The sequence below is a fragment of the Parasteatoda tepidariorum genome, chromosome 2 (genome assembly GCF_982258835.1).
Source record: "Parasteatoda tepidariorum strain Cologne lab strain chromosome 2, Ptep-v5.0, whole genome shotgun sequence".
NCBI classification, from domain to species: Eukaryota; Metazoa; Arthropoda; class Arachnida; order Araneae; family Theridiidae; genus Parasteatoda; species Parasteatoda tepidariorum.
The window spans coordinates 65,242,089-65,265,915 of record NC_141756.1 but is presented as its reverse complement, the minus strand read 5'-3'; the positions used below and the strand labels follow the sequence as shown (position 1 = coordinate 65,265,915).

Below are 23,827 nucleotides of genomic sequence, written 5' to 3'. Positions count from 1 at the left end.
GCTACACGGCATATTCCGACTGAAGGGTATGTATTGAAGCTATAGGACATATTCCAAAAGAAGGGAATATCTTGCAGTTTAAAAAAATAATCCGACTGAAGGGTTCAGCAACAAACAGTCGACGAGTAACCTTACAAAGTCTCTCTTTTGGCATCAAGTTAAAAGATAAGAATGATACAACAAGTGTTAAAGATTTACATATTATACGAATTGGAAGCTTAAAAAAAACAAAAAAAAAAAAAACAATACATTTAGGTAAATTTTGAAGTTAAGTTACTAAAATGTCTTACGTTACTTAGCTCTTCAATATCAAGCAATAGAAAAAAAAAACAACCTTATAATATTTTGTGTTGTGATTTACCTTTCTACTCTCATGAAGGAAGGGGCTCTCACTTTGACATCTACAGATTCACCGAATTCTCCCAGAGTGATTTGTCCTTGGATACTGCTGCACATGAAATTACTACCCTGTCTCCACTGCTGTAAAGTGCAATCAGTGGAAACATGATTCTGAGAGTACCTTCTTAACTGAACCTGCAAAAAATAATGTCATTTCAACTTAATGATTTAATTTAACATTCGAAAACCAGTAACTATTTTATAACAGTCGTTGAACAGCCGATTAAATTTTCAGGTTTATCATTTCCAATGTTCAACCCCGCAGCCTTTTAATTTTGAACCCAATCCAGAAGACAAGGGAGCTCCTGTATAGGGATAAACTTCCCTTCGTGGAGCACTTTTTGATGGAACTAACCCGCATTTGCGTTACATGGAGAGGGAAACTGCGAAAACCTCCCACAGTTAGCCTGACGGCAAGAAGAGTCTAACCCATGATCCGTCTACATTGAAGATATTTCACATCTGCACTGTGGTCGGTGCTAGTCGAGTACGGAATTCGTGTCGACCAGCCATGGCTGGAACTTGAACACGGTTCACCTCATTGGGAGGCGAACGCTCTATTCCTTAAGTCACCACGGCTCCTGGCTTACTATTGCAATTAAAATAAATTTCACTCTCAATCTTTAATCTTGAGCCCCGATGGCCCAGGGGATAGAGCGTTCGCTTTCCAATGAAGCGAACCGGGTTCGAATCCCAGTCGATATGAATTCCGCATCCAGCTTGCACCGACCACAGTGCTGACTTGAAATATCCTGAGTGGTAGACGGATCATGGTTTAGAGTCCCCTTGCCGTCAGGCTAACCGTGGGAGGTTTGGGTGGTCTTCCTCTCCATGTAACGCAAATGGGTATTAGTTCCATGAAAAAGTCCTCCACGAAAGCAAATTTCTCCCAATACTCGATCCAGGAGTTACCTTGTCTTCTGAATTGGGTTTAAAATTACAAGGCTACTGAGTTGGACATTAGTAGTCATAAACCCATAAAATTGGGTCTGCTGTTCAGCGACGGTTATAAAATTAAAATAAAATCTTTCTCTCTCTCTGTTTAATCTTAATAATCTTTATCTCAATCTTTAAATTTTCCTAAATAAGCTAGAGTTAATATCGAAAACCATGATTGGCCCTTACCTCTTTAGATTGGTTCAAATCCTTCTTTGACTGTCCTTTATATCATTAATCAGACTCTCATATATGAAAATATCATCAACTGTAAACTGATCATAGGTTAGAAGGTTCGACTCTCATTGATTGTCGTATTTGGATTGTTCTAATAACTGGATTTTTATATTATTCTAATAAACATTTCGCAGCGATAACGCTTATGAATGCAACCGTCGCAATAATACGTTAAAAACACTTTGCAAACACAGTTGGTCACTATCTTAAAATCTGTCGCGTAAAATCAAGGATATATGCAGTGCCTCAACTACATTACGTAAATCGGTAGTTCAACAACTATGATGAAGAGTTTAAGAAAATTCATTTATTTCATCATTATAAATTACCAAGATTTTCAGTGTAAAAACTGACACTAAGCACCTTTCATAGATGGCAAATACCGAGTGATCCAAGAATGACCGATGATTTGAAAAATCCATTAAAATAAACCGGAAGCCAGTGATGCTTGACTTCGGTGATCTGCTGGGAACCGTGCCTTAACGATCAGTCCACTGCGGGACATGAAATAGTATTAACATGCACTTTTGTTGATTATGTCCCTAGCATTCACTACGTTCTGTTGCAAACAGTTTCTTATTTTGAAGATTTATATAATTTTTCACAGTTATCTACGTCACGTGCCAGTGAACTTAAAAACTAATTTCGAAAATTGGTAAAAATAAATCACTTAGTTTCTTAAGCAAAATGCAGCAAACCGTACATTTATCTCTCTTTAAATTTTTTTTAATAGATTTTTTTTTTCAAATTGTCGTTTATTTATGACACACAAGGGCGCCGGCAGGGTGTGTATGTGTGAGGCTTTTTTTAAACAATTAAAGAGATACAGAAAAAAAAATTATACAATTTTTTATTAAAAAACAAATAATTAAGTAATTATTGATGCATAACAATTAAAAAATTGTTTAATCAAACAAGAATTGTAATCGTCTTGTTTGCTGTCAATTGAATGCAGTCAATTTGTAAAATATATTCATAAGTCGATCACCCGAAAGTTATTTTTTATATAAACTGTCAAAACAAGATTTTTTTCTTGGGCAGATATCTAAGCGATATTTTTAAATTTCATTTAATAAAATATAAATAATATTATATCTTCTATTAGTTATTTAGTTTAACAAAGGTGTATAGCACAAACTCACTTCTCACAACAGTAAAACTTCATCAACACAATAAATACCAATGTTAAGCGTGCACAAACACGTTAGTATACGAAACTACTGTTTGTATTTATTTGTGTTTCAAAGTCAGTAGCTATGCCAGCGCCATCAATACAGTTTCTCGTGGCAAAATTTGCAAATTCGTACTTTTTTTTTTAAATATCTTGTTAACAACGAAGAAATCTTGAAAAAAATTAACAAATGAAAGTATATGTAATAACAAAACAAAATGTAATAACAGAATATTTGTAATTTTCTTTTTGGGGGGGGGGTATTTTTTGTTTGTTTGTTAGAGGTTAGTTTGTTGCCTTTTATATTATTCTGCCGGCTCCCTTGTTGAGACACTAATGAATGATCCAAACTTTAAAAGCGTGACGAACATTTTTTATATTTAGTTCAATTTTCTTCTACAAGTTATCAATCACTTTGAGATCTATGAATTTAAAGAATTTCAAACTATTTTCAAAAGGTGAATGTTACCTGCAATCTAGGAATAACGCACTTCAAAAGATGTTTATCGGCTGGCCAACTCTGTATCCGCACTCCTCCGTAAACAGCGTTGGTGTATCGAAGATCTCCCTTCTCCCACAAATAATCCTGGGAATCGAGCATGTTGAAACACGGGAACTCGTACTCAATGTCTCCGTTGCTGTCACATTGCGTACATAATTGTAGAGATTCTAACACCTGCAGAACACAAAACAATTTAATAGGAAATAGACAAGGGAAAATTTTGAACACAGGGTGTTCCGTAATTGCCGTCCTAAAAGTATGTTTTTACATTCCTTTCAAAAAGCCGACCGGCCTGTGTATGTGTCAGGTAACTGGCTTTGCATCACAAAGGTTCTGGATTAGAATCCCGGGCAAGACATGGATGTTCTTTTATTCGCTGTAGTATATGTCCTTACTATGGGAGCAATGTTGGTCCACTTAATATGGTACCCCTGAAAGAGTGGCCAACAAATCTATCCTACAGATGTTGACGAAAGATCATTTCCCAGGTGGGCGTAGGAAAAAAAACATTTCTTGCAAAAATGAAACCAGAATTATGTAAGCTAATGGGAAAATATCACTGATATCAACAAATTTAACTGAAATAAGTCTAACAAATGATGTCGGCAGCTTGCAAGAGTCAATTTTTCCAATATTTATGGACAACAAATTTATATTTAATAGTTAGAAGAAAATAAAACGTCTTAGAAATTTGCTTAATCACAATGAGGAAAGTGTGATAGAAAAATCAAAGCCTGTTTGGCTGCCGGTGGAAAAAAAGAGGAGATAAGAAGCGGTTATTAGACATACACTTGAATTTTTTTCGGCAATCAAACTGGCTTTGATGTTTTTAATCTTGTATTTCTTAATAGTGATTTGACAGATTAAAATCCAAAAAGGATTTTTTTTTGCTTAAAAAGTATATAATTTTGATAGGTATGCAATTTTGATTTAATTTCATTTCTAATTAAGAGATTTAAAACATAGATATATATTAAAGAAGGTGAATAACTGGCTTTGATGTTTTTAATCCCGTATTTCTTAAGAGTGATTTGAGAGGTTAAAATCTAAAAAATAATGTTGTCTTTTTTGCGCAAATAGTATATAATTTTGATAGGTATGCAATATTGATATAATTTCATTTCTAATTAGAGATTTAAAACATATATTAGATACATATTCAGGGAGGTTATTACGGAACATTCTTCATATTTTTCGTTAGCAGTGTGTAATTTTAGATTGTGCTTTTTATGTCGTTTAAATTGGCTTAAAACAAAAACGTGTTTCAACCAAAACTTATTTTAAATATTTATATTGCAATTATGACTCAACATGCTTCAAAGGTAAAGAACATTAAACGTTTATATTACTTGTAAAAGATCCAAAGCATCTGTATCTGGAAAGAGTAACTGGATGTCATCTACGGTATACGTTCCAGTTATTTTAGCTGTTTCTAAGTGTTCTTGCGAAAGCATGTGGCCAATAATGTCGACGCACAGCCATCTTGGATATAGCACTATAAGGTCTTGTGTTTCCAGCCTCAAAAATAACAACTATCGGAAAAAATAAATGCGAAAAATCAGGATTAAACAAACAATTACAGAAATGCTCTAATAAGTCATTGCTAATAACATTTTAGTTTTTCACCAATGTAATCTAATAGTTTTATTTTGAATTTTAAAAATGCAAACAATAGAGTAGTTTTAACCAAGTGTTTACTTTTGAAATAAAGTACAGTGCTCAAAAAATAAATAAATAAATAAACGGACTACTTCGAATAACTTTTGATCTAATGAACGGATCTTCACGTTCTAGGACTCAATCTTAATGGTTCGAGAGAATGACCTCAAATATGCCAATTAATTAGTGCAAGCGATACTTCAAGTAACGAAATCTGGCTCAAATATGTTCTTTCTCTAAATAAAAACACCTTTTTGTGATGGATTTGGATTTTTGACCATTAAATTGTAGCAGGTAGCAGCATTCTGGGACATATGGCCTCCGTAGTTTGGTCAGGAGAGCAATCCAAAGTTTGGACCCCTTAATAATAATTTTACATTTCAAGTATTTCACCGTATCTCGAGAACTATTTTAGGCGAATTTAAAAATTTTTGCCAACAATTATAAAATTCTTTTATCCAAAGATAATTTCCATGAAAAAAATAAATTTTAGTAAACATTTATTAATTTTTACAATTTTATTTAATAATAGTCGAAAAAATTTTGAATGGCAAGGTATACAGTTTAATGTAATTTCACATGGCAAAATACCGAATATGAGCAAAATCGGTCGAATAGTTTCTGACAAATAAAAGTCGTATACTTAAAATTCAATTTCTCAGGAGCAATCAACGCTTTTTGAATTCAAATTAAATATTTAATGCTCTTGTATTATCTGAAAAGTATGTGCCGACTTTTGCTAGTCAGTGATGTATGAGCAAATCTAAATATATCAGAATGATTGAAAAAAAACAATATACGTAGGGCATGTTCTTAATTACGGAATTTGAAAAAGTATTTCTTCCACTCGGATGATATTAAAGACAATGAACAAAAGCGTCCAGAAATAAAGAATTGAATTTGTCTATGATACTCGACAAACGATGTTAGAGCTCGATTGGGATGTTTCACCCCACCCTCCATATTCATAAAACTATTTACCTTCAGATTACCAACTATTTCGATAATTGCTATAAAATTCCTTGATAAAAAACCATGCCTAATTAATTCCTGTAATTATTCCCCGCCTTCAACTTTTGTGTGATGACACACATAGAAAAGGTTCGCAGAAAAACCTTAGAATTTTTACTCAGATTGAAATTTCAAGTTGACTAAAATGTACAAGGAATGTAACTGCATTTATATTATAATATAATAACTTTATTCAAAATTTAAATGTGCTGCGTTTTAATTTTTTTTCCAAAATCGGCACGAGCTTTTCAGACAATCCAATGTTTGGATATTGGGATATTCATAAATATTACACTTGTCACACACTTGTAAATATTATACACAGAGTTCTTGTATCGTTCAGAATACAAGTTTATTTTAGTTTATTTTTTTATGAACGTTAAAGTTGAATTATTAATTATTTATTGTTGCAATAAATTTAAATTAAAAATATTTTCAAAAATAGATTAAACTATTTTAATCAAACTTTGTAATAACACATTTAAACATGAATTATGTACAAGTATACAGGGCAAAAAACTAAATAACTTGAAAAACTTTTGATGTAAAGCTCAGATTTTAACGCATTAATGCTCAATTTTAGTGGTTCTAGGACCTAACCTTAGTTATATGAATTAATTAGTTCAGACGATAATTTAAGTTACTAAATCAAGCAGAAATTTTTTTTTCTCTCTAAATAAACAAACGTTTTTTTCTTAACGGATTTGGAATCTTAACTTCTAGTCACTATCTGGGAAATATAGCACCACTATTAAATAAATAAACCCAATAAGCTAAAGCGTAAGATATTACTTGATTAAAAGCTTCAAAAATATACAAATTGGAAAGGTCGACTGTTATTTCCAATTTGTATATTTTTGAAGCGAATGAAGTTTTTAATAAAATAATGTAGTCCCACGAGTTTGGTCAGGAGAGCTGGCGAAAATTTGGACCCTTCAATATTAATTTCCCTTTTCATGTACAGTAGAACTCCAATTTTTCGAATCAATTGAGACCGGACCCCATTCGGATAATTGGATTTTTTTTTAAAAAAATGCATATTTTAAATAATTACTGTATGTATAGTGGAAATGAGGAGAAAAAATGCTTTTAAGGATTTCTTCTAAGGATTCTTAAGAATTTCAAGGATTCTTAAGGATTTCAACAATTCTTCTGTGGGATGAGTTGGTGCATTATCAACAATCAAAAGCACAGGACTTCCAACAGATTTTTGGCTTTTTTTCACTTCAGGAATGAAAATTTCATCGTATCACTCTGTAAACAGTGCTGCAGTCATCCAAGCTTTGTATTGGTTTTTATAAAATAGGGGAAGTTTTTTGACATTTTTAAATGCTCTTGGGCGTTTTGACTTCCCTACAAACAGAAGGGGTATTTTATGGCTCCCAGTTGAGTTCGGGCAGTTAAGCACAGTAACGCTGTCTTTACTAGCTTTATGCCCTGGAGCACTAGGAGGCTTTGGCACTGCACTCTCTTTTAGAGGCTAAAGTGGTTTTGGGTAAAGCTTTCCATATTAGACAAGTCTCATCGGCGTTGTATAAGAAGTCGGAATCGTAAGAGGCTGCTATAACTTTAAATTTTTCAATAAACTCGTCAGAAACTTTGGAGTCTGCTGATAACTTTTCACCACTTAAATCTAGTTCACGAATACCATGTCTAGACTTAAAATTCCTTAGCCAGACATTACTTGCTTTGAAAGATAAATAATCCAGCTTTTCAGCTAAGATCTTAGCTTTTCCACAAATCTTTGTCCTATCCTGTAAACTTTCTCTGCATAAATCTTTTCTTGGCTTTACTAAAATTTTATTTTATTCATATAAAAAAAGAAAAATAAAGAGAAACTTATCTTTTTACTATATTTTCATATTCCCATAGGAATTCTGAAAGCGATTCGGAAAGTTGAAGTTCGGATAATTGGAGTTCTACTGTATTTCACTATATCTTGAGAACTTTTTCGGAAGGGAATCGAAATTTTATTGGATACAATAATAAAAAATGTTTCCAAAGATAACTTCATGAGAAAAATGGTTTACATAAATTAGTTTTTGCTATTTTATTTAATTATAATTGAAAATGTTTTGAATTTTAAGTTCTAAAATTTTTGACACCAGTTAAAAAAACAAAAGCAATTTTAAATAACTAAACACAAAATCGGTAGGACACGAAACTAACTAAACACAAAATCGGTAGGATATTTCTTAAAAAATCAAATTTTAAATGTACGAACTTTTAAAATTTTTATAACTCAGACAAGCTATTCAGAGCATAAATTTTGTCATTTAAGATTAGATTCTTTGAAATGATGTCAAAATTTGAATACCTTGCAAAAATTTATTTGCTATTATTAAAATAAAGAATAAAAAAAATTATATTATTATTAAATAATATTTTTTTACGCGGAATTAACTTTAGTTAAATGAATTTTCTTGATTCGAGACAAGGCGAAATTCTCACAAAGGAAAATTAACATTAAACTTCTGACTACTCTTCTTATAAAACTATTTAAACTATTTTCCAAATTGTGGCTCCCCTCGCTCATATTTTTGGTGTCAAGAATCTGAATCCGTCGAGAAAGAGGTATGTTTATTCAGAAAAAGTATGTTTTTGCGTCGATTTCTCAACTTAAAATATCAACACTAATTAATTAGGATATTTAAGTTTAAGTTATTTAGGATTGAGTACTAGTACGTGAAAATCCGAGCATTAAATCAAAAGTTATTTATGGTGTTCACTTTCTTTGCTTCCTGCAAATGAAAATTTTTAACTATATGATTTTTAATACCAAATTTGATTATAGTAGGTGATATTTTTGTAAGTTTCAAAAAGCAACCACAAATAAGATATTATGAGGATTTGACCTTAAGATAAGAAAGAATAAAAAAGGTGAGATTTCTTCATTAGTCTGAGTTTATTTAAAATTACATATGCAAAAGCAAATTATCACTCAGTAAAATTGTTGATTCTGTATCTGAAAATGAAGGGAAGTTGACTCATTATTCAAACAAAGCCTTCAAATATTGTATTTTATTTACCTCTCCCATTAGCTGCAGTTGATCAATCATAATTTTAATATGTTCGATGTTAGCCAGAGGATTGACTTGGGAGTGCACTAAATCACAGAATTGCTGATGGGACATAACTGGAAAATTAGTTGAACTTTGGCGCCATTTTTGGAGGTGGACTAGCATCGATTCTAATAATCCAGTATGTTTTGGCAGATCCTGGAAGAAAAAACGAAACTCATATTATACTTTGTAAATGGAGAGTACTACCATTTTAACTTTTTTATACTGTATTGTTAATAATTTGCTTAAAAAAGTTAATTTCGATAAAAAAAAATAATCTGTTTTTGAAAGTATTTATAGCAATATTTAGATATGGAATTATTTTGCATTTACAGACTTTCCAAGAATATCATAGGTCTAGTTTTTTCTTTTTCGTTTGGTGCCGGAAATTTGGAAACTGATTATTTTAACATATATTCGTCAGGCTGATTTCTTTTTTTTTCAGTTAGTATACTTTTTTAATTAAATGTCGATAAGGGTTTTAATCGGATCAAAGTAGTTCTAAGAGCTACCAAGGGATTGATGTTAAATTCATCGTCCTTTCAAAAGCAAAGACCAACTCGTACATAGATGTTATCGGAAGTACTCACAATAAACATTTTTGACGATAGACATTGTCTGAAGTACTCGTAAAATTTCAGCTGAATTATAAGAGGAGATATTAAGAAGAAAGATAAGCTATAGTTTAAGCATTTGTGCGTTTTTTTCTTAATTTTTTTTTTTTTAAGAATAAGTCTATAAGTAAATTATTGGTCATAAACTATTGAAGTTTAAGGGATGATATTTTATAAGATATTGTTTTTCATGAGGTTTCAAAATCTGTAAATAAATATTATTTCCTTCCGTTACTTTTAATAATAGTGACACTCAAAAATTTAAAAACAGTTTGCCCTTTGATAATGCTGCCGTGCAATTGAAGAAAACCACGTAAGGGCTTCACGATTGATTCCGAGAAAAGTGGCTTGACAATTATTTTCCTTTTATTGCCAATGCTATGAATGTTAAAATAGAATATCAAAAAAACTGATGAAACAAAATTTATTTTTGAAATTTTTTTCTTGCAATATAACACATGTAGCTTGCCACAAAAATATGCCAAATATATGAACATTTCAATTTTGTATTTTTTGTCGCTTACTTTGATTTTCAATTGCACGCCAAAATAGTTAACCACATTTGTTCGCAACTTTATCGAAATTAAGCAGATCAAGATGTTTTGAAACTAATATAATCTTAACTACTTTTTTTTCATCTAACTCATACTTCTATAGAATAATTTTATTTAACTGAACTAGAATACGTAATAAGCTTGGTGCCGTATAACCGATTCTGGCTCTTTATGTCATTAAATGTTATATTCAATCCTGTTTAATAAGCAAAATGATTGAAAAGTTTAATAAAAACTGCATCCATCAAAACATCCAAAGAAGTTTTTTTCTTTCAATCAAATAACCGACGCTTATACAATACTTTTCTTAATCTGGTATATTCACCTGCACTATTGCATTTTTGCAATTTGTGATGTATTGCTTGAGTGACTTCATGGCTTGTGAACCAACCACGTGTGCATCCATCACGTAGATAACGTCATGGATGTCGAACACGTGCTTGAACCTCAGGAGCGCTGCTTCCAAAATTGCATCTGCCTCTGTGCTCACGTATTCATTCGTCATGTTGTTCCTCTGGCAATTAGCTGTATCGGCATGGGTAGCGACAAGGAATACTTTTGTTGGAGATCTGCTTTTACCAAAAGGACCTGCGAATGAAGGAGATTTTATTTATACGGAATCCTCCATTGAATGGGTCAAAGATGATTTTATTTTGAAAGCATGTTAAAAGAAATATACCAGAATTTATAAATTAATTTGAATTTTGCAACATAATTCAAGACTATAGTTGAAGAATGATCTAGATCGTACTTTAATGATCTTAAAAACAAAAGTATTCAGAAAATATAGTAGGTGCAAATAAATTTTTACTAAGCACTTTTTGTTATTCAGAACAGTCTTGTTTGATGATCTGGCTGAAAAGAAATTCCAAAGATTTAAATGTAACATGTTTATAAATCCGAAATTTTGTACTGTTTCAAAACGTCGTTTATGGTGCCTTCTTTTAACCAATTTATATCTAGCTATGTAAAGAGGACGTGTTTTTTTCTTCTTCAGAAAACAAGTGATGGGTTTGAAATGATGAAAAAGAAAAATTGGATGATATAAATGAATAGATTCTTCATATAAATAAACTGTATAACAGTGCGCAAAAAAAAAAAAAAAAAAAGACTTATCCTCCTGAATAACATTTGATCTAATGATCGGATTTTCATGTACAAGGATTCAATCTTAATGGTTCGAAGGGGTGACATCCCTCAGTACTAGTTAGTGATAATTAGGTCGAATAGAGAAATCAAATTTTAAAGAAGTTATATAATTAAAAGTCGATTTCTCAGGAATTATTCGACCGATTTAGCTCAAATTTGGTATTCTATCTCATAAAATTATCTTAAAATTGTTTTAGACCTTACAATAAAAAGTTTTGTCGATAGTTACTAAATAAAATAATAAAGATAAAACAGAATAATAAATAATTATTAAAAACTATTTCTTACAAGGAATTTTCTTTATATAAACGAATTTTATAACTGCGGGTAACAGTTTTTTGATTCTGTAAATTTAGGCTTTTAATTTAGGTCTACTTATTTTGAAAAGTTGTAAGCTGTAAGAATACTCACACCAAAAGACTATTAGAAAATGAAATATCATACCATTTTTATAGGTCAAACTATATAGAGTTTTGGTAGAGAGAAATGTGATTTCAGCCAGCGTTATTCAATAGCAAGTATGTTACTTTTAATACAATTTTTAAGTAACTTTGTCTGCCGCCCATTATTTAACACAATTCTTACGAGTTTTAATTTATTTTAAAATTACTTTTAAATTCGATCTAGTTTAAATATACCTAAAAATACAAATATTTAAAATACATCTTATGTTTAGTTCCAACATATTCACTTTATTTGAAAAGAAAAAAAACTTAATAAATAACTTTTTAACACTATTTCATACCTGTAGTTTACTTCCATAATTTAAAGCATACTTTTAAAAACTGATTCAGGAACTAATTTGCGGAAGGTTGTAAGATGACGGGCGATTTTAAAAATCACAACTCTCTTGCTATAAATTATAGGATACAATCAATAAACATCAGCTACGTATCTTGTGAAATTAACATGCAAAAGCTGCCTTGACGAAGGAAGTAAATTCACCAATGAAAATTTATAAATGCAGCACACGACATTTTCAATGTGACTTAAAAGTAAAATAACCTTTCTCATCCATTATTCGTTACAGCTATCAAAAGTTTCAGAAAATTAAAAAAGGATATTTCCAGCAGAATGAATATTATTTACCGAGAGGTTCTTGGGGTGGTATTCTTGCTTGCAGAAATGACAGCCAAAACATAACTTGCTGCAGTTGAACATCAAAAGGCTCACTTAACGAAAACACAACGGCGTGGATGCAGTGACAATTCCCCAGAAACCTGTCGTAGACTAAATAGTATGGCTCGTGTCCCGAGAACTCCCACAGACTCAAATCACCAACACCTGTAACAAAGAAATTCTGTATAAAATACAAAAGTCATTAAAATTTTTCTTTAAAGGGAAAAAAGTGCAATTATATTTACCAGAAATATTGACTTGGTGAATGTCAATACCGTGAGTGTAGCTATCGAAATTAGTTTCGAAAGACAAGCAAGGATCGTCATTTGCACAGTAGTCCGATTCAATGCTCGATTTGCTGGAGTGCGTGCCTAAAAGATAAAACAATTATTTCCATAAAGAATAAGCTTATTTTAAGTATAAGTTAAGGGAGATAATCTAAAAAATAAGCTTTTGTTGCGTCAAGAAACCTTTTTCAAATTAAGTACACATTTTCATTATAAATTAACTTATTTCAACAGCTTTGGGTGAATAAAACTATATAACACTCCATACTCATACCTACAACCGATCGAAATATGATCTTACTCTTGGAAATTTCCAACACGTTAGAAAATGCTGTTAACACGCATTTCCACCAGATTTTTTGATTTATTTGAAATAAATCCAAGGATTTTAATGTGATGTAGAATAGAGTTGTAAAAGTTGTTAGATGCGCATACTGGACGACAATTTTCTGGTATGAGAAGATATGCACCCAGGGGATTAGTCACTTCAGACCTGAAGTTTAAAAATTCGCTTTGGACGCTCTGAGAAAGGCGATTGCAACATGCAATTTGCTTCTCAAAACCAACCAGGCTCTCAAATAAGCATGAATGAACGAGTGAGATTAATTGCTACATTAACTCTTAAAGTCTTATCTTCCGGTATGAAACCACAATGTAAAGCCTGTTCAAGTATAAGACCGTACGCTTCCCCTATCTATCTTTTATAATGATTCTATAACAACTGTTTCCCCCTATAGTTATTATGCACTATCATGCACGTACACTATACCCGCTGAATAGTTGTTTAAATAGAAATCGAACCAACTGTACTTTAGAAAATGAAAACCCAGGCTTCCAAGACCAACATATAACGACCTATGTTCAAACAAAATTTCATTGAAGTTTGTGGTCTAGTACTAAAAATAATTGACGAAATCTGCCAACTCTGTAAATTTTGAACACCAGAGTAGTTTAATGCTTTTTATACTACCCTTAATGTGAGTAACTTCTTTAGTGAATCGACAGATTTTCGAACATTTCCCCCTAATTTGAATAATAATTTTAAAAACCATAGTATGAATGCTTTTTTACTTTTATACTGTTATAATATATCTAGACAATGTGTAAAAGTAGCGAAAAAGTAGTAGAAAAATAAAATTAGCAAAATTAAGCAGATATCTTAAGAGGACGCTACAACAAGGGAGAAACTTTCCCTCTCAAATTCTGTTTTTCCTCCACAAATAATTTAAAATTAAAAGTATAGTAAAAATGGGTTCAAGCAAACCTAGAGTAAGTCACGAAGCCTTAATTGCTAAAAAAGAAATTTCAAAATATGAAAATGCAAAAAAGTTACTTGAAGAGATCTTCACCGTTGTGTGATAGTGAGTGATCATTCCATAGTTTATTTTTATTTTGAGATTTTGAAAATTTCTTTTCAGTATTTGAAACTTCATGTCTTATTCCAGGTTTGCCTGATGGTTGTTTTTTATAATTAAAATGTTAAATTACTTGGGGAGGTGAAAGAGACTTTGCAATGAAAAGTTTTTCCCGTGGTATAGCGTTCTCTTAACTATGTGAGTTAAGATAGATTAATGGATTAAGCATGAAAAATTAAGAGATTTATTCTCACCGTTTTTCATTTTAATGCATCCACTGCTGACTGATGAAGATGAATTTGACTTAGATCTCCTAAACCAGGAACTGAAGTAACCGCACTTCATGGAATCAAGCAAGGTTGTCTTACCGACACCGCTATGGCCGAGCACTTTTAGTTGTATTCTAGTTATCGGCTGAACAGATGACGTGAGTTGGTTTATGTACTCTTCTCTTTGTTGATCCTGAGCCAAAAAAAAATTAAAATAGTTCAAAATTGTATAGATAAAGTTTAAATTCATCAAATATAGCATTCTTGTTTGGAAAGATGGTGTAAAGATTTTACACTAAATTCGTTGAAAATTATTACAGTTTTTTTCCTATGAAAAATTCAGGCTGACGGAATTAGTATTTCACAACGCATCACAATCGAGATATGTGATTCTAAAATTATCAGGCTTTTTGAATTATTTCAGAAGAAGCATTTGGGAAGTAATCTTTCATTTATACTTATTTTTTAAATCAAAACATTCTTGCTAGAGCCCGTTGTGATCTAGAAGGGGTCCATGAAGATTAGGGTTCCACAATTTCATGACCAACGACATGATGGTGGCAAGGTGGTAAACATTGTCTTTAGTTCACGGATAAGCGGCTCTTACCGATTGAAGCTGGGTGAGCTTTAAGCGTCCATTGAGGATCGAGTCCCAGTTGTTCACTAACGATAGTTCAGCGAATACATTATTTTTAGTAAAACAAAATTGTAAATGACAAAACGCAAATTGTAAAAAGCAAAATTATGTACCAAATTGCTTACATATTTAATAAAGAATAAAATTCTTATTTTTAAAGCAGCAAGAAAATTCGTTTAAGAAAAATTAAAATCTGTACTCAACGCATAATAAACTTCCAAAAAATTAAAACTATGCTTAATTAACTAAGGTTTGCTGATATTTTAGGTATTCTAAATTCGTATGTGATGAAATTTTGTCATTATTTTATCATATTTCATTTGGATGGGCAACTATTTTTGAACGCTTGAAACACGTCGCCGTTTATTTTCATTTGTAGAATTTTTGAAGTCAATGAAGTTTTTTAACCAAGTAATATCATACAGCTTCAGTTTCTAGGGATTATTTATTTAATTGTTATTCACAATTGAAGAGCTTAGTGGAAGAACCAGGTAACTTCCATTTTAAGAGGCATTTTTGAATCAGCGAAAATAACATAAAGTGGTTGCATTAATGTGAGTATGTTAAACGCAAAAGAAATGCTTTTGCTATTTTAACATAACTATTCCTTATTTATATTTAGCATGCTTGCATGATTTTTATTTCAAATTAGGCAGTGGTAAATAAAATGAGACAAAGGATAATTAGCCTTGACTTCTAATAAATCTATAATAAAATAGTGCTGATACCATTTTCTTTTCTTACCTTGATTATAGCCTTTTTGAACATGTTCCCAACTTGGTTCTTCCATTAAGCTCTTATAATAAATGTAATGCTGTTATTTTAGATTTCCTTTGTTTGCGTTATCAAAACAAATTATTTCGATTTTGAACTGAATAATAAATATTTAGACTTAGATATTGAAAGTCAGAAGGCTTTGGCCCACTCTGGGCTGTCTTGCTAAGAATTTTTTTTTTTAAGATATTGAAAAAAAATTTTTTTTTGGAAGATTTAAAATTTTTGAAAGTAAACTCAATAACACGAAAGTATAATATGTGATAGAACAAAATTTCAGCCGATTTTAAAACCGCTAATTTGGTAGGACTAAGTTACCTCGCCAATAGTCATAATTTCAAGCAACAAAAAAAAGATCGTAATTTAAAACAGATTGCTTTGCGAGGACAATATTAACTATCTGTAGGCACAAAAAATTGTTTTTTGGAAGTATATTTTTTAGGAATTTTTAGGAAGTAAAATGGGAAGTACTCCTTTCATAACTATTGATTCAATTAGCTGATTTTCTCGTCTTAAGTAGCAATGTTAATGGTTCGAAGGGATTATAAAATATGATAATTAAGGATTCTTAGATATGCAGACGATAATTTCAAAATTTCACAATAATTTTTAAGTTCAAAATCTGGCAAAATTCTTTTTATTTTCCAGATGGATTTCGATTCTAAAAATATAGGACAAAACCAAAATCACGAAAATGTTATCCAAATAGTTTTAGTTATAAGAAAAATTAAAAATTTGATTCCTTTGGTACTATTTTTATACCAAACTCTTTTTTTTGAAAAATTACTATAAATGAAAAATAAAGCTTAATTTCAAGTTTCTTGACTGAATAATAATGAAATATAAAAAAAGTGTAAAAAGATTTAATTCTTTTCTAAAGAATTAATTTATGTTCATACATATCATATATTGGTTAATATATACATCATTCAATGACATAAGGTTCAAAATATACTTACATTTTTCAATCTGTTTAGTATGTCAGCGATTGCGTTGTAACCTTGAGCAAGTGCAGAAATTTCCGCTGGAATACCTTCCTATTTAAATATTTTCATACAAATTATTTCGAAAGCAACAATTTCCGTTTAAGCATCAGCTACTCATACATTTAAGGATAGTATATATTGTGTGATAACTAATACTCCAAATCTAATTCCATGCGTAGGTTGTATATTTAATTAAACTTTATTTGTATATCTTTAAACGAAACATAAAATGTAATTTCATGTCAAAACAGTCATACTACAGGAATGTTAGTATTTCAATTTGCAACGAACAAGTAATCAATAAAATTATAACCGGGGCTTATGATTATATGAATACATGTAACTATGATTTCTTGTAAACGCTGATTATGATTACGATTACCTGTAAACGTTGAATATTATATAGAATAATCTCGATTATAGGCAGCTTGCAACAATATGATAGTTATCTATAAACGATTAAAATTGTAATCTATTTTTGTGACTGAAGCCTAATTTTGTAGCATGAAATCTAAATATCTTAAAACCCTGTCCGAAAATACTTTATCCATAAATTTTATTTAATATATAAACTATTTTAAATTTTAAGCTTATGACTTACTCTGTTCTTCTGATCCACTATACAACCCGCAAGACAGAGAGTTCGAACGATTTCGATGTGTCCATTTTTGGCAGCCAGGTGAATAGGATAGAAGCCCATCTAAAACAGGAAAAATTTTTATTTATTACAGACATTTAAATTCTAAAAAAATAGCTATGAAATACGAATAGTAAAAAACCCGAATTAATACTCAGTTAGTACTAAAGCCTCAGTTAAAGTTAGTGAAATACATACCTTGTTTGGCACATTAACTTTACATCCAGATGAGCAGAGAGCCTTGGCAAGTGATAACAGACCATCTCGACAAGCAATATGAATGGGCCCTTCTCCTTGCTGTAAACAACGAAAGGAATTAATTACAGAATTTGAAGTCACGAGAATTGTCTCATTTATACAAAAGAAGCACAAACAGTTTACTAATTGCCCGTTTAAGGATCAAAAAAATCAAAGTGAAATCTAAAATTCTTAAAAAGTGTGTAGTTTGTAAGAATAAAATTGAAAGTTTTCAATTTTAATAAATAGACGGTTAGTGTATATGGCTGCACTGCTGGAGCATGTTTATACAATGAATATTTTGTGAATGCTTATTCAATGTAGGAGCATGTTTATTCAATGAATATTTTGCGAATTCTTATTCAATGTAGGAGCATGTTTATTCAATGAATATTTCCTGAATGCTTATTCTATGTAGGAGCATATTTATTCAATGAATATTTTGCGAATGCTTATTCAATGTAAAAGCATGTTTATCCAGTGAATATTTTGTGAATGCTTATCTAATGTAAGAGCATGTTTTTTCAATGAATATTTTTTAAAAGTTTCAAGAGCGCTTTCTTTAAGTTATGAGTTTCATACTACTTACATTGTGAAAAAGTTAGAGCATTAGTAAACGTGTTCATCATCAGACAATTTATTTCGTGAATCTTACTAGAAAGTTCCAAATCCATATAAGAGTGTAAAGTAGTGAAGAACTCTTCTCAACAACCTATAGCAAGTTATTAGAGACTTGTTCGTAAATGTTCATGCCTGTGGATTTACGTGGCCAACGAAATAATTTATAAAACAGAAATGTTTCTGGAATCACTCAGTGAGGACTCACCATGTGTGAGAAGTCTTATGGTCTAGCTGCAATGTTTAAATCCGTTGGAATACACAAACCATGAATGCATATGGGTGATCAGACGGGATGGTAATCAGGCTAGCCAAAGTAAACCAATAGGGGTAATTTTTTAAAGGTATGGTTTAGTAAGTTTTATGTATTATTGAAACTCCTGGAGAAAGATAACTTTAAGTACGGCAATTCAAGGAAATATAGTTGAAAAAATTGCTCAATTCTACATCAAACGTTTTGCAATAATGTTGTAATACTATAATGTTTTGTGTGTTAAAATTGATTGTAAAATAATAATGACAAAAGTACTCATTTTTGAGGGTTATATACTATTCAGAAACAATTAAATCAATGATGGTCTTTTACTCCATGACAAAACCGGTTTCAATTGTATAATAAAACAAAGTAATGCACGCTTGTACTCATTCCCTTACAAGTTGAGATGCGAATTTAACTTTTAAATATACTTTTCCAAAAAAAAAAAAACTTTTTTTGTGAGCAAACAGCAAAAATACAATACAGAACGTAATCGAAAATTGTAATTATACTTTTAATAAGCCCTTGCGCTGAAAAGAAATGCTAATAAAAACATAATTATCGTTTAAGAAGAAACGATGAAGTTTCTTGGAGATTGCACGATAACCGGTTTTATTAACACGAAATCAAAAGAAAACAAATATCAGGTCAGAGGGTTAGTCCAATCATTTCATTAAAAACATATATCTGATGCTATCTTCATTTCCTGGATAACATTTTGAAAAAGTAACGAAAATTTCCCTCGTTAAAAAAAATATGTTCATAAACTTGAACTCGTTATTAATCTCATATATACGCTGCAATGTTAACGACACCCTCTGTTTACTTCACTTTCTAATGGTTTTGCCAACTATCACTTTTAATCGTTAAATTTTGATAGATTTTTCATATTCCCTCACTCAAATAGTGTGTCAAAATATACAATGTATAAAATAATAAAAATAAAAATGGTTATTCGTCTGCTAAGAGATATTTATGAAAGAAAAATAAAGTTCAAATTATATAAATTGGTAAAAAAATGATTCTCGACTATTTTATGACAGCGATATCAAACTGAGATGGAATCTTCCGTAATTTTCAAACATACATATAAATATTTTTGCAATATCATTAGCGGATACAAAATAGGAATGCCGACTGGGCAAATAAATATAAAGCTGAAATATGAAGAAGAGATACAACTAAAATGTCTGAAGCTAACAGATGCATTCAAGATGGCATTTCTTTTTCTATTCACTAACTAGCGCGTAAATTCTTAATTTTTTCAAATTATAAGTTTCAGGGAGCCGACCGGACCGTGTAGTTGTCTGGGTGGTGACTTCACATCACAATTATAAAATTCGTTTATCCAAAGATATTTCCAGGCAAAATATAAATTTTAATAAAGTTTCAATATATTTTATTAAATAATAAAAGAAAAACTTTTGAGTTGTAAGGTATATAATTTTTTATATAATTTTAAAGCATGCAAATTTACTTGGCAAAATACAAAATTTGAGCAAGATCGGTTGAATAGATCCTGAGAAATCGAATTTTAAATATACGACTTATTAAAAATCAATTTCACAGGAACTATTTAACCGATTACGCTTAAAATTTGCATTTCGACCTGTAAAATTGCATACTTCAAAATTATGTAAAATATTGTATGCCTTACAATTCAAATGGTTTTCGTGCATTATTTAATAAAATAATAAAAAATAATAAAACTTTACTAAAATTTATATTTTGCATTAATTATCTTTGGTTAAACGATGTGTTTGGTTATTGAACTGAATTATTACTGAAATATGTAAAAAGTAAAATTAGCATTAAGGGGACCAAACTTTGAATTGCTCTCCTGACCAAACTATGGGGACAATATTTCTCAGATTTCGGCTACCCTCCCCCCCATATTTTGTGGGTCAGAAATCTGTCGAAAGAAAGGAACATTTTTTCAGAGTAAGTATGCTTTTGTGTCAGATTTCGTAACTTAAAATATCATCTACAGTAATTAATTAGCAAATTTGAAGTCCCCCCCTCGAGCCATTAAGATTGAGTCCTAGATAGTGAAGATCCGATCATTTGATCAAAAGTTATTCGAGTAATCCGCTTTTTTTTCTTTTCTTTCCTTTTTACTCACTGTACTTATATTTTTGCTCGTGTTTCACCAATTTTCTAAACTCTGACACTCTTTAATATTTGTCCTCAACTAATTCTGGGGAAAATACGAGAGTTTGGAACACGCTATTCAATGTGACAAAATTTACTCGTTAGCCCTAAATATTCCGTCGCCAATATGGTGAGCTGGCGAGTGGAAATCTCGCCTCCTGATTTAGACAACTATAAGATAAACAAAGGCTTACAAGGGAAACTAGGGAAGTGTGACTCTTCAATTTTGAAATAAACTAGTAGGATGTATGCCTTATGAAGAATAATTTTAAAGGGCAACATTCGTTTCGGCCCATAGAGGGTCCTATGAGAGATAAAAAATAATTAAGTATGTAGAAAAATCGGTATTTCATTACTTCAATGCAGACTATTAGTTATTGTAATTATCTCATACTCCAATTAATTTTGTGCTACTTTCACGTAATGCATATTTATTGTCAAAATTGATTTCGAAAATTTTATATATCTGTAGTTTTTCAGAAAAAAAAATTTAATACGCATATAATAAAAAAAAATTTAATACGCATATAACGTTCAAATTTCCTGCCAAACAAATTTGAAAACATTTTTATAAATGCAATTTAATTTTATGTAATCATATAAACTATTTCAGATTTTTTTGCAAGATCTAACAATATGAAAAAAATTTTTTTTTTTATAAATCACATTTTTGGATACACATTAAATATGAAAAAATTCCATCAGTTTGGGAAAATGCGCATTATATTTCGACTCTCATATAAATGAAATTTATTACTGTTTACTAGTTTTAATATTAGAAAATGTATTGAAAAAAAATTTTTTAAAAATTTGATACCAAATTTTTTTTTTTTAAAAATGCCAATTTTTTTTTTTTTTTTTTTTTTTTTTTTTTTTTTTTTTTTTGAAAAACTTCAGATATATAAAATTTTCGAAATCAATTTTGACAATAAATATGCATTATATAGTACGTGAAAGTACCATAAAATTAATTGGAGAATAAGATAATTACAATAACTAATAGTCTGCATTGAAGCAATGAAATACCGATTTTTCTGCATACTTAATTATTTTTTATCTCTCATAGGACCCTCTATGGGCCGAAACGAATGTTGCCCCCTAAAATTATTCCTCATAAGGCATACATCCCACTAGTTTATTTCAAAATTGGCGAGTCACACTTCCCTAGTTTCCCTTGTTAGACAATTTTAATAATTTAGACAATTAATAGATTGATTTATACTATTATAAGAAAAACAGGTTGTTAATAAAAAATTAAAAATAACATAACGTGTTATTAAATTTGCTTTTGAATTGTTATTTAACATGTACAGGACAATCAGCAATTGTTGATCAACAATTAAAATAAAAGTTTTTGTAGCTCATTAAGCTGACATGTTTCTGAATGACAGTTTTCTTTCCATTCTATTCTTTCACCGAATCTCTCAGTTACACTTAGTTCCAAAGTCGCAAATCTTGTATTGTCAGGCAGTTGTCTTTCAAGCAATTTAAGATACGTGAGAAAGAAGAAAACTATATATTCTTTTTTTCTTTCGCTTTTGTGTTCCATTCTCACGATTCGATCCGTCGGCTCATTACACGGGATAAGAGCGTTTTTTAAGTCTTACAGGTGGATAATTTATTTTAAGAAAAATCAGATTTCTTCCCCCGTGAGAAAGACAGGAAAAAAATAAATAAATAAAAACACTGTTTTCCAATTAAGAAGCTTGCTTTTATACTTTGATGATAGATTATTGTTGCGAATTTGTCATAATCTGTGTAATTTAACAGCATTTTCATTATGGATTTTGGTATAAATACCTGAATTGTTTCATCTTTTATGAAGTGTCACGCATTTCACGGCTCTCGGTTGCAGTTAGATCTTACAGATATTTACACTGTTGCTTGCTCTATTATTATATTAATGCATTATTTTTGATAATTTGTTTTCCGGACGAGAATTATTTCTTGTACTAAAACTGAGATTAGGTTCAACTTAGTATTAAATTCGAATGCGTTTAGCGCAATAAAAATGAAATAAACTTCATAAACGAGTTATTTAAATATGCATAATGTTAACATATCCATTGATGAGAGATACATGTAAAACTATTTGGAACAAGAAAAGTTTTATCGTATAAAAAATTCACAATGTATAAAAATTTCAGCGTATAAATTATTTATGCATTGCATCATTTCTTAATGGAAGTAACGCATTCATCTTCAAAGAAGAGAAGTACGCTTAAAAATTATTGACTCATTCAAAATTTATATTGAAAAAAAATTAAATATGCTAAAATATTTTATATAAAATCACATTACAGTTTACTTGTTAAAATATTAAAAATAACACTGAGGAATAAATTTTTTGTTGCATTTAATCTAATACTTTTGATACTGTCTGATTGTGATGTGGGGATTTCAAATCTGAAATAAATGTTGCTCTTAAAGCTAAAGATTTTTTAAAAAAATTATATTATTATTTTTAATCCAAGTTGAAAAAAAAAGTTATATATATAACAGAAAGTCATGTATATGCTGCGACAAACTTCTAGGAGAGTTAAGGCGCATCACCAGGATCAAAATTGCCTTGGAACCTGTGCCCGGAAATGTCATCGTACGCTGCTAGGGGAGGTTACCTATTATGGCCTGTTCATACGAAGAAACAGGGCAGTACATAAAATTTAATTGCCCAATTACTATCAAGTTTTAATTTAACAGGTTTATTAGAAGTTAAGAAATCGTGACCTCTAACAAACCTGTTTAAGTCCAGAATTTTAATCGAGATAGTCAAGAATTTCAGAAGTCCAGAGTTTTAATCCAGATAGTTAAGAATTTTAGAAGTTCAGAATTTTAATCGAGATAGTTAAGAATTTCAGAAGTTAAGAATTTTAATCGAGATAGTCAAGAATTTCAGAAGTCAAGAATTTTAATCGAGATGGTCAAGAATTTCAGAAGTCAAGAATTTTAATCGAGATGGTCAAGAATTTCAGAAGTCAAGAATTTTAATCGAGATGGTCAAGAATTTCAGAAGTTAAGAATTTTAATCGAGATGGTCAAGAATTTCAGAAGTCAAGAATTTTAATCGAGATAGTCAAGAATTTCAGAAGTCAAAAATTTTAATCGAGATAGTCAAGAATTTCAGAAGTCAAGAATTTTAATCGAGATAAACAGATTTATAGGTAAAACGTTGAACTAAATAATATTTGAGTTAGCAGACGATTTCAG

At 30.4% G+C, this 23,827-nt stretch overlaps 1 protein-coding gene across 3 annotated transcripts in view; it reads right to left on the bottom strand.

Moving 5' to 3' along the window:
* LOC107437276 (death-associated protein kinase dapk-1) overlaps nt 1–23,827 on the bottom strand; it is a 101,331-nt gene that overhangs the window by 3,092 nt on the left and 74,412 nt on the right. For all 3 annotated transcript variants that reach the window (XM_087157442.1, XM_087157443.1, XM_087157444.1), the window contains exons 9-19: nt 17,557–17,655; nt 17,323–17,421; nt 16,695–16,772; nt 14,310–14,517; nt 12,659–12,784; nt 12,384–12,578; nt 10,471–10,733; nt 8,945–9,133; nt 4,595–4,777; nt 3,213–3,419; nt 362–534 (exon numbers count right to left, since the gene is read on the bottom strand). In XM_087157442.1, coding sequence (XP_087013568.1) covers nt 362–534; nt 3,213–3,419; nt 4,595–4,777; nt 8,945–9,133; nt 10,471–10,733; nt 12,384–12,578; nt 12,659–12,784; nt 14,310–14,517; nt 16,695–16,772; nt 17,323–17,421; nt 17,557–17,655 — 1,820 coding nt within the window. The remainder of the gene's footprint in view (nt 1–361; nt 535–3,212; nt 3,420–4,594; nt 4,778–8,944; nt 9,134–10,470; nt 10,734–12,383; nt 12,579–12,658; nt 12,785–14,309; nt 14,518–16,694; nt 16,773–17,322; nt 17,422–17,556; nt 17,656–23,827) is intronic.